Source organism: Carex rostrata, chromosome 15, assembly GCF_964058835.1.
Source record: "Carex rostrata chromosome 15, lpCarRost1.2, whole genome shotgun sequence".
Classification (NCBI taxonomy): Eukaryota; Viridiplantae; Streptophyta; class Magnoliopsida; order Poales; family Cyperaceae; genus Carex; species Carex rostrata.
The window spans coordinates 5,007,232-5,019,299 of NC_135932.1; the positions used below are offsets into that span (position 1 = coordinate 5,007,232).

Below are 12,068 nucleotides of genomic sequence, written 5' to 3' on the forward strand. Positions count from 1 at the left end.
AATAAAAATTATACTTGGTAGCCACTACCAAGAGTTTCAAAAAAAAAACATTGTGAAGTCTTATTGAAATCATTTTTGAAGGAATTGAATTAAATCAAGCCCTTGATAAACTTTGCTTCCAATCGCAAAGCAAAAATTCAGCTGTCTAGGATATTATTTTTATGTTAATTTTTTATTAACACCTAAAAGAAATCCATAATAACATAAAGCGCCTTATTTCTTTCAAATCAACACTGCAACAGTTAACGTGATACAATGCTTGAGTTTTAGTAAAGGTGATCTGTGTTACAGATGCTACTTGCAAACAAGCCCCATATGAAGCATCACCAATGATTTTTTTTTTTTTTTTTTGAAAATCTTCGCAAAAGCTGCGAAGTCGTGAGGGAGAATCGAACTCTCGACCTTTGGGTACAACAATTCTAGGACTTTTTCCTAATCAATTGTGCTACCTCCCCTTTCTCGACACCACCAATGACTGTTGACAGACCATCCTTGAGCAATTTGCACTGCAATTTTAAAAATAAATAAAAATAATCTTTTTTATCACTCTCTACGTTTCAATATAGGAAATTGGTATATATTTATCAAAATTTTGCAATTTGAAAATTTCCCCACCTCAACTTAAAATTAGGATATTTGCTCATCAAAAGCTCAACTCATTTGTTATCTCTCCCTAAAATATTTTCTCTATAATAATATAGCATTAAAAAGTTCCACAAAAAAATATTCGGACCAAAATACCCTTCCCTTATCTTTATCTTTTCTTCTCTACTTCAGCCAAGTACATCTCTTGTTTGAGATAGGTCTTCCCCTGATCCAATCTCCTAAATTGCTACTTGCTATTTAAACATCTAAGTTAGCAGACTTATAAGTTAAAGACAATATGAACGAGAAAATGAACAATTAAAGAAAATTAAGTTATGTTTATACAAAAAAATGAAATTAACTGATTTAAGTACTGAGTTTTCTGGCATGAAAATTATCCAAACATAAATATTTTCAAAATTGGTCAATCAATACACATACAATTGCTTTATATATAACTAGACTGAGAGACGATGAATACAAAGAGGAAAATGAAAGAGGGATTCATACATAATGTAGATAAATAAGAGGAATTGCGGTTGCAGCTCAATTGAAATCATGATTTGATCATTTTTCATATCATTACAATGTATAGTTGTATGCTCACTTAAAAAGTTAATAGAGAGAATGATGACGAACCTAATGAGGTAAAATCTAAAATCTAAAACCAGCAAAAAAAGTCAAATTGAGATTTTCTTAAAGCATTCAAGCTCCATAATATTGCCAGAAGAAGCATCAGCATATGCTTTATGAAGGCCAGGAATAACATGCTCATATTGCAGAATAAATTTCTTCACAAACTGAGTCTCAGTTGGCGCCACAAAAGAAATAAAAGCTCTCTGTCCCACCGGAAGTCCTTTCGACATCAGAAGCTTTTGAACAATGCTTCGAGGGATCAACCTATTCTCCAAGCTATACGTAAGTAGACTTGGATTTCGGACCACATCAATCTTATCACAACCCGCTTCCTTTATCAGAAACTCCATTATTCTGCCAACTGCTTTTTCTGATCTATTCAACAAATTGGGCGCTTTACTAATCATAAGTGTTACCTGCTCATGTGATAGCCCGAGATTTCTGAATATATTCAGCTTTGCATCTATGGTGCTCTGGCTCAGAAAGTAGACAGTAATCAATGCATGCACAAAAGTTCCTGATGAACGAGAAACACCTAACAGCTCTGCCTCCTCAGCTTTCATCTTCAAAACTTCAGTCCTACCTTTAATCAATCTAGGACATGTCTTTATCAACCGTACAATTTGACGGACAGATATACCACATTGCTCTTGAAGGAAAGAGAAATTGGGCATGATAACTTTTTCGAAGCTGCTTTCAAGGACATCTGGCTGCGTTTTCAGGACTGCCTTCAAATACTCTACAGAACCAAGAACACCCAACCAGGAATCGAGCTTTGTCACAATTTTGAACAGAAGCAAACGAGGCCAGCGGGAAATGATACCTGAGATCTCTTCGATGGAGAAGCCGAGCTCTTTTAAACGTGCGATGTTTGGTCTCATATTTTTCTCCACATGGGAGCAAAGGATGCGGGAGTCTCGCCTCACAGCAGTTCTTATGACCGATTCACTTATGCCAATCTCTCTCAGGAAGCGGAGTGCTGTGTCGGGCTTATCGGGGGACTTGAGGTGCTGGATATGCTTGGATGCTTTGTGTGCCTCATCAGACAAGAGACCACATGATTGGACGAGGTATTCCACAGCAAAGTGGGGATTTGGGGATGAAGCTTGAGTGAGAGCGTTGGAGGCAGCGAATGGTGTACTCCGATTGAGGGGAAGAGATACACGGAGGCAATGGATTCTCCCCAGAAACAGAATAATAGGCATGGTGGCTGAGCTTGTAAAGCAGTAGGCGAAGGGTTAAAAGGATTTTAACCAATTTGCAATTTTGTCCTGTGGCGGCTGTAGTGAGGTTGAAATGAGAGCAGATTCAAGTTCTCAGAGAAACTACTTTTTGCTGAAGCCAAAAAGGCCAATAGTGGCGTCACAATTACGTCTAGGAGGATTAGGTTTTGAGGAGGAGAAAAGATGGGAGGTGGGAGGAAGTTGGTTGCGGTAACGAGAGGATGAACCGCGGATTTTGATTTATGGATCAGAGATTCAGATTTCAGAATACTGAGCGCTTAGTCAATGGCGCCGTTTTCCCCGTTTATCCGATTCCTATCCTATTGGATACGGATACATTTTTCCGTTATAATACAGATAAGATGAATGTTTTTTTTTCTCGTTAATATAACGGATAACGGATAAGGATAAAAACTATTTGTAAGTTGTAACCATTATCCTATATAAAATTATAAATGTGGATAATAGCTGATGTGATATTGTTTTTTTTTTATTAATGTTCCAATATATACAATATACTCTAAATTTATTTTTTTCCGTTTATTCAAATTTTCATATCAAGTTTCCTTCATTTTTATCATTAATTATCTAATATGTATTTATTGTATATATCATATTCGATAAAATGAATATGAATAAGATTTTTTTATTAGTTTATTGATATGAAAAGAACAAGGAAGCAGCTAATAGTTTCCGGCCCTCAGTCCTCCGAAAATCTCCGGACTTTTTACACTAATTCTATAAACTAGTTCATTAGATCTGGTAATACTATGAAAACAATCCTATAAACAAGTTCAATGGATGTTCTACAGATGAAACCGCATGGTCCCAGATGAAAACAAGTGAAAGTTGTTGAAAACGCGTGGTCAACGAACAAAGTACAATTGAAGTACAATTGGCAGTTAAATTGGAGACCACCTTCTGTGAACATACACATATTATTCTGTAAACAATTCAATTTTCAAAAAAAAGGAAAAGCTGTAAAAAAAGGAAGGGCTTAAATAGAAAAAATGGCGGCCGGTTATGGCAGTTGAAAATGCGTGGCCTAAAAAATACGTCGGAACTAAGCTAAAAAGAAAGATTTTTATACGCGGAGATTTTTGGAAGACCCAGGGACGTTAACTTTTCTCAAAGAACAAAGTTTATTTTCATATGACTTTGTATCGTAACTGTTAACACTCCTACTCGCATACTCACGTGCTCAAGAGGTAAGTCTATAGACAGACACTTCATCTGGAGCGTAGCTCTGAATTGAAAACTTTTTTAATAATTAAGCTGCCTAGCTTAAGGGTGCCCAATGATTGCCATTCCTAGTCTTTTGCTTCAGATTTGCTAGTTTAACTGGTCCAAGATATGCTGGTTAAATTTCCTGCAGGTTATTAGGCCAATTTCTCCTATTTTGATCTCCCTTGCTACTTATCCACTTGAATTGAGATATAGCAAGAACACACATTTTCATGAAGAATGCATAATTTTTTAGAAACTGAAACTCCTAAAGCACCATCAATTAAACAAAATAATATTATTAATTAGCTTCTTGATCTTGATTACAGGAGATAGCTTGCTGAATATTCATCCAGGTTCAAAAACGCTTAATCAATTTCATTCAATTTCTCTAGTGCACTTGAAAGATGATAGAAGACCCTGTCTTCCAACACTGTACCAATTATATCCATGTTTCAAATTGCGGCTTGGAGAAATTTTATCCTGTAAAAATACTGAAATTACAAACTTAACTAAAAATACAGAAATTTTACAAGACAGTCCTCTAAAAATACTGAAATTACAAACTTACCTAAAAATACAGAAATTTTACCAGTATTTCCTATTTCTTAAAGAAAAAGACAGTTTCACGCCTCCTTGATACAACATAGCAGTTCAACATTTCTTCAAATAACATAATGCACATTTATAAATTCAATAACTTCATTTCTAAACAAAATGAAATAATCTAAATAAAATGACATAGCCTAAATAAAATTACATAGTCTAAAGAGAATAACATAGTCTAAATAAAATTACATAGTATAAACAAAAGACAGTTTATAAATTGTCTTCCTCATATAAATTTATGCCATCTTTTGAACACCACTCTCCTCATCATCAACCGCCTTTTGCAAGAGAGAGTTCTTATGTACGCGGCGAGAGACTTGCTGACCTTTGAGGTCAGATCTAAAGTTGCTTGCAAGAGGTTCCGATGCGTAAGAAGTGCAATTAGACGGTGAGTTGTCGATTCAGATTAGACGAATCTGACGGAGAAGTGCAATCAAGAGTAGTGTGTTATCTTATATAATCTTATTGTGATGTAAATTGGTTTTTAAATTTTGATGTAAATATTTTTTTCTTATCAATGAAAATTGTAAGATGATTGCCATCTTACCCTAAAAAAAATAATGTTTTGAAAATGAGTAGTAGCTGAGAATTACATTTGATTATTATTGAAATAAGATGCTAAAATCTGATTGTAATGAATATCGCTTTATCATTAGGATATATTTGTATATATTCATTAAAACTTTGCATTTTGAAATTTTCCTCATCTTAACTCAAAATTAGGATATTTGCTCATCAAAAGCTGAACAGCTCTTTGTTCTCTCAATAAAATACATTCTCTTAAATAATTTAACATTAAAAATTTAAAATCACACAGAAGATACGCGGACCAAAATACCCTTCCCTTCTCTTCTCTTCACCTAATCTCTGGTTAAAAATAGAACTTCTTATCCAATATCCTAATTGTTAATAACTTGCCAGTTGAGCATCTAATTTAGCACATATTGTAACTTAAAGACATAAAAGAGAAAAAATAACATCTTAGGCATATACAGAGTTTTCTGGCTTGAAAATTATCCATGCAAAAATATTTCCAAAAGTGACTATGGCCAATCAATCTGCATACTAAATTGATTTCTATATCACTAGATTGAAAGACGATGAATACAAAAGATGAAAATGAAAAAGGGATTCATACATAATGTAGTTAAAATTAAAGAGCAGCTCAATAGAGATAATACTTTGATAATTTTTGCATATCATTACAAAGTAGACTCACTTCAAACAGTTAAAAGATAGGACTTTTGGCTAGTAAAAAATCATAGGACTGTTGGATATTCAAAGATTGAGAGTTCGAATCCCTCTATAACAAGCCTCACGAGGTAAAATCTAAAACCAGCATGAAAATCAACTTGAGATTCTCTTAAAACATACCTTCACAATTTTGCCATCAGGAGCATAAGCACATCATTATAAAGTAGACTCACTTCAAAAAGTTAAAAGATAGAGAGAGGGAGAGAGGGAGGGAGAGGAGGCTCATGAGGTAAAATCTAAAACCAGAAAGTCAACTGGAGATTCTCTTAAAGCATTCAATCTCCACAATTTTGCCATCAGAAGCATCTGCATATGCTTGGTGCAGGCCAGGAATAACATGTTCATATGGCAGAATAAATTTCTCCACAAAACACGTCTCCTTTTTACTCATAAAAGAAATTAAAGCACTCTGTGAAACTGGAAGTCCTTCCGACATCAGAAGCTTCCTAACAATGAACCGAGGGATCAGCCTATTCTCCAAGTTGTACATAAGCAGACTTGGATTTCGGACCAAATCAATCTTACTACAACCCGCGTCATTTATCAGAAACTCCATTGTTCTGACAAGCTTCTTCCCTGATTTACTCAACAAACTGGGCGCTTTACTAATCATAAGTGTTACCTCCTCATGTGATAGCCCGAGATTTCTGAATATATTCAGCTTTGCATCTATGGTGCTTTGCCTCAGAGAGTATACAATAATCAATGCATGCACAAAAGTTCCTGATGAACGAGAAACACCTAACAGCTCTGCCTCCTCAGCTTTCATCTTCAAAACTTCAGTCCTAACTTTAATCAATCTAGGACATGTCTTTATCAGCCGTACAATTTGACGGACAGATATACCACATTGCTCTTGAAGGAAAGAGAAATTGGGCATGATAACTTTTTCGAAGCTGCTTTCAAGGACATCTGGCTGCGTTTTCAGGACTGCCTTCAAATACTCTACAGAACCAAGAACACCCAACCAGGAATCGAGCTTTGTCACAATTTTGAACAGAAGCAAACGAGGCCAGCGGGAAATGATACCTGAGATCTCTTCGATGGAGAAACCGAGCTCTTTTAAACGTGCAATGTTTGGTCTCATGTTGTTCTCCACATGGGAGCAAAGGATGCGGGAGTCCCGCCACACAGCAGTTCTTATGACCGATTCACTTATGTCAATCTCTCTCAGGAAGCGGAGTGCTGCATCGGGCTTATCGGGGGACTTGAGGTGCTGGATATGCTTGGATGCTTTGTGTGCCTCATCAGACGAGAGACCACATGATTGGACGAGGTATTCCACAGCAAAGTGGGGATTTGGGGATGAAGCTTGAGTGAGAGCGTTGGAGGCAGCGAATGGTGTACTCCGATTGAGGGGAAGAGATACACGGAGGCAATGGATTCTCCCCAGAAACAGACTAATAGGCATGGTGGTTGAGCTTGTAAAGCAGTAGGCGAAGGGTTGAAGGATTTTGACCAATTTGCAATTTTGCCCTGTGGCGGCTGTGTAGCTGAGGATGAAATGAGAGCAGATTCAAGTTCTCAGAGAAACTACTTTTTGCTGAAGTCAAAAAGGCCAATAGATGGTTTGGCACAAAATAAAGAAATTCAATAATTGAAAGCATTGAGCACTAATTAATACTAACCAAATAAACCCGAAGCAATCCCTCGAAAGGAGTGGCGTCACAATTACGTCTAGGAGGATTAGGTTTTGAGGAGGAGAAAAGATAAGGGGGGTGGGAGGAAGTTGGTTGCGGTAACGAGAGGATGAACCGCGGATTTTGATTTATGGATCAGAGATTCAGAATACTGAGCGCTTAGTCAATGGCGCCATTTTCCCCGTTTATCCGATTCCTATCCTATTGGATACGGATACATTTTTCCGTTAATACAGATAAGATGAATGTTTTTTTTTTTTTTTTTCTCGTTAATATAACGGATAATGGATAAGGATAAAAGCTATTTGTAACCGTTATTCTATATAAAATTATAAATGTGGATAATAGCTGATATGATATATATATATAATTTGTCTGATTTTCAATAAATCTAAAAAAAAATAGTAAATTTTTTTTTCAAAAAATGTAAAATTTGGTCTCCAAATACATATTAATATGGAGAACAAGATGAACGGTTCGGATCGACCGTTAGGATTTTGAAAACTCGAATATTGAGCCGTAGCACGGAAGGCCTCTATGCAACCCATAGCACCGTAGCCAAGTCCCAATATATATACTCTAAATTTATTTTTAGCCGTTCATTCAAATTCCCATATCAAGTTTCCTGCATTTTTTTTCTTATTTTGAAATATATATTATAAGAAGCACAAATTGGAGTGTCAAATGACATCTTTTTATCATTAATTATCTAATATGTATATATTTATATTCGATAAAATAAATATGAATAAGATTTTTTTTATTAGTTTATTGATATGAATAAAAAAAATCATAAACATAATAAATATGAATATGAAAATGCTTTCATATGACTTGTATGTAAGTGTTAACACTCCTACTTACCCACATCCACAAGAGGTAAGTGTATAGACAGACATTTAATCTGGAGCGTAGCTTAGATTAGAAAACTTTTTTATTAATTAAGCTGCCTAGCTTAAATGTGGCCATTGATTGTCATTCCTTGACTTTTGCTTCAGATTTGATAGCTTAACTGGTCCAAGATATGCTGGTTAAATTTCGGAAATAAATCTGTTGTGATTTCAAATTCCCTGCAATTCCTGCGATTTTAAATTCCACCCTTCATTTATTTAGGTCTTGTTCGGCAAATTATTGTTCACGTGAGAAAAAAAAAATTCGCTAGATATGCTGGTTAAATTTCGGAAATAAATCTGCTGTGATTTCAAATTCTCTGCAATCCCTGCGATTTCAAATTCCACCCTTCATTTATTTAGGCCTTGTTCGGCAGATTATTGTTCACGTGAGAAAAAAAAAAATTTACTCAGACTGAAGTTGTTTTTCCCACGATAAACAGTAAAAATTAGTTCAAAACTTTTGATTCCTATTATCATTCTCATTTCTTAACAGGCCGCCGAATAGGACCTAAGGCCTTAGAGATTTGTACATAAAATGTAACTCCTCCTTGAGATGTGTGCATTTTAGAATCTCTAAACAAATGAAGTGAGGGATTTGGAATCGTAGGGATTTCAGGTAATTTGGAATTGCAACAGATTTTTTTTTTGAAACCTTGACAGTGGCTGTCAAGTATAATTTTTATTAAATAAAACGTAAAATACATTCATCGTTCTACATCCAAAACATCATCCAAACTACATCAACATCTAAACATCAACATCTAACAACACAAACAACCAAGCTTCTAAATAGCTAGCTATAGCTAAGCTATAGCGCCGCTATAGCGGTTTTGGACCCAAAAAGCTAAGCTACGGGCTAAAACTGCGCTAATCAAGCTACGACCGCTATAGCGGTAATAGCGGTCCGCTATAGCGCGTAGCGGCAATAGCGGCAATAGCGGTCCGCTATGCTACATGGGTTATAATTTTGCACTTTTTTTTTTTTCTGAAAACATGATTTTGCAATTTTAATGGGCCTTAATATCTAGATTGGTTTTTTTTTTTTTACTTTATTAAGCTATATCAATACAATGGAACATGTGCGGGCTATACCGCTATATCAATTAAATTTTGTATCATGCATTAATATATGGTAGTGGTATATTTTGAATATAAAATATATCGATAGTTTTTGAATTAGGGATATTTTGAATGACAATTTGAACTTTGTATTGGTTTAATATGAATAATATTAGAACTTCTTAATTAATTTGATATTGTTTTTCTTGATGAGACATTTTTACTAGGCAAAGCCTTCTATGGACATAAGGACCTATTTGTAAAATGAACATATTTTTATTTTTAAAGTTCAAACAGTCGATCCGAACCGTTCATCTTGTTCTCCATATTAATATGTGCTTGGAGACCAAATTTTACATTTTTTCTGATTTTTTTTACTATTTATTAAGATGGGTACAAAATTCAATGGTCTGAATTTGATATTTTTTATACCCATCTTAATAAATAGTAAATAAATTCAGAAAAATGTAAAATTTGGTCTCCAGAGATATATTAATATGGAGAACAAGATGAACGGTTCGGATCGGCTGTTTGAACTTTGAAAATAAAAATATATTCATTTTACAAATAGGCCCTTATGTCCATAGAAGCATCACTCTTTTTACTATTAGTAGAAATATAAAATATAATTTTTGAAATAAAAAAACGCTATTTATAATAGCTTTCGCTATAGCTCCGCTATTCGCTAAAGCTTTTTTTTTTGTCTCCCCGCTACACCGCTATAAACGCTATTTAGAAGCTTGCAAACAACTAAAACAACAAAAGAAACAAACCATATCCTTTAGTGGTAGACACTGATAACCTTCAGTATTGGCTGGCTAGCGACCAAAGGAAAGGAAACATCATTTTTTTTTTTTTGGGTTGCGGACGGAGAAAACAGGGTGCTGTGGTGGTGGGAGTGCAAAGAGAGATGAGAGTCGACGACTAGGGCTATTGCCGCCAATTGTCCTCTTAGTTCTCCCAACAATGATGAAGGAAGAGAATGTGCCGATAGACAAGAGAGATGACGACTATGGCTATTATCGTCAACTTTATCTTCTCCCGACGGATAGGTGTTGGAGTAGGGGGGCAGGAACGAGTAGCACTTGTTGGCGGCTAGAATTTTTTGAAGAGAAAACGAGGTAGATGAGAGTGAAAGAGGGCAGAAGAGGGGATGAAGAATGTAGAGAAGAAGAGGAGGAAGAAGAGGGGCTGTCGATGCGGATCCCCCGCTCCACTCTAGGGGGAGCGGGAGACGAGGACAAGGCTGAAGAGGCTTGCTGACAGAGAGATGAAATCGCAACAGATTTATTCCCTTAAATTTCCTACACGTTATTAGGCCAATTTCACCTATTTTGATCTCCCTTACTACTTATCCACATGAATTGAGATAATAGCAAGAACACACATTTTCATGAAGAATGCATTAATTTTTAGAAACTGAAACTCTTAAAACACCATCAATTAAACAAAATAATATTATTAATTAGCTTCTTGATCTTGATTATAGGAGATGGCTTGCTGAATATTCATCCAGGTTGAAAAACGCCTAACCAATTTCATTCAATTTCTCTAGTACACTTGAAAGATGACAGAAGACCCTATCTTCAACCACTGTACCAATTATATCCATGTTTCATATTGCGGCTTAGAGAAATTTTATCCTGTAAAAATACTGAAATTACAAACTTACCTAAAATACAGAAATTTTACAAGACAGTCCTCTAAAAATACTGAAGTTACAAACTTACCTAAACATACAGAAATTTTACAAGACGGTCCTCTGAAATACTGAAATACAAAAATTTGACCAATATTTCCTATTTCTTAAAGAAAAAGACAGTTTCACGCCTCCTTGATACAACATAGCAGTTCAACATTTCTTCAAATAGCATAATGCACATTTATGAATTCAAGGACTTCATTTCTAAACAAAATGGCATAATATAAATAAAATGACATAGTTTAAAGAGACAAAAACGAAAAGCATAATAGTCAACATATTTTTTAATTAGTATTGTAATTTTTTTAATTTTTAAAAATATTATTTAATTATTTTTGAAAATATTTGATATGTTGTAGAGTTAGATTGAACAAATATGTGAGTTTGTATGATTGTCAAGAATAAATATGTGATTTTGGAGGGATAAATTTGTAATATTAAAACTTTTGAGGAATATACATGAAATTGCCCCAATTAATATATAAAATAATAGATGATATAATCTAATTTTATTCATATTCATGATTCAATATGTAAGATGTGATCTTAAATTTATTTTTTCATCTATTTTATTGTTGATCTAAATTTTCATTACAAATTTTCTCAAGTATTTCTTCTTTTTTCTTGTTTGGAAACTATTTTATCAAAAGTACAAATTAAAGTGTTAATGATACATTTTTATCATTTATTCAACCCATACCGTATATATTAAAATAATTATGAGTTAGATTTTTTTTTCCATTAACTTATTAGTATGGATAAGAATAATTTTTTTCTCATCAACATAATAGATATATATGAATAAGAAAATACTTCCACAGTGCCGACCCTGATCCAGGGCACCCAGGGCCGTCCCCCAAATTCCCAAAGAGCCTCCAAAAAAAAAGTTTATATGTGTTAAAAACTTAAAATCACATAACAGAAAGATTAAAATTCCATTTACAGATAGCTGATTGGACAAAAAAATATTCCAAATTTTTTTCGTTTCTTCACCAAAAGGAAAGGTTCAATCATTCCTTTTTTTTTATTTTACCATTTGTTCAAAGTTTTTTCATTTTGACAACCTACCAATTTTTCAACAGTAACAGTCAATGGGACTCAAAAAATTAAAAACCTAAAAAATTGAAAATCTAGTTCCGCCATTTTTTCTCAGTAAATCAATAAACGAGTAAACGAGGGAGAAAAAAATTAAGAAATCTTGCTCTTCTCACGAGCAATGGCAACGACACAGTGCGGCGCGGCA

The 12,068-nt window shown here is 34.4% G+C and overlaps 2 protein-coding genes across 3 annotated transcripts; both read right to left on the minus strand.

The window, feature by feature from the left end:
* Positions 1-1,105: 1,105 nt before the first annotated feature.
* On the minus strand, positions 1,106-2,595 carry LOC144566349 (transcription termination factor MTERF8, chloroplastic-like). Its single transcript, XM_078316362.1, has one exon. The coding sequence runs from the start codon at positions 2,424-2,426 to the stop codon at positions 1,266-1,268; it is 1,161 nt and encodes a 386-aa protein (XP_078172488.1). The 5' UTR covers positions 2,427-2,595; the 3' UTR covers positions 1,106-1,265.
* A 2,829-nt stretch (positions 2,596-5,424) lies between these two features.
* On the minus strand, positions 5,425-7,401 carry LOC144566350 (transcription termination factor MTERF8, chloroplastic-like). Of its 2 annotated transcripts, none has more exons than XM_078316363.1 (2): positions 7,160-7,401; positions 5,425-7,024 (listed from the first exon to the last, which is right to left on the minus strand). In XM_078316363.1, the coding sequence occupies exon 2, from the start codon at positions 6,940-6,942 to the stop codon at positions 5,782-5,784; it is 1,161 nt and encodes a 386-aa protein (XP_078172489.1). In that variant the 5' UTR covers positions 6,943-7,024; positions 7,160-7,401; the 3' UTR covers positions 5,425-5,781. The 2 variants fall into 2 exon arrangements, with proteins under 2 accessions (XP_078172489.1, XP_078172490.1); XM_078316364.1 differs by having other exon boundaries at positions 7,156-7,362.
* Between the last annotated feature and the right edge of the window lie 4,667 nt (positions 7,402-12,068).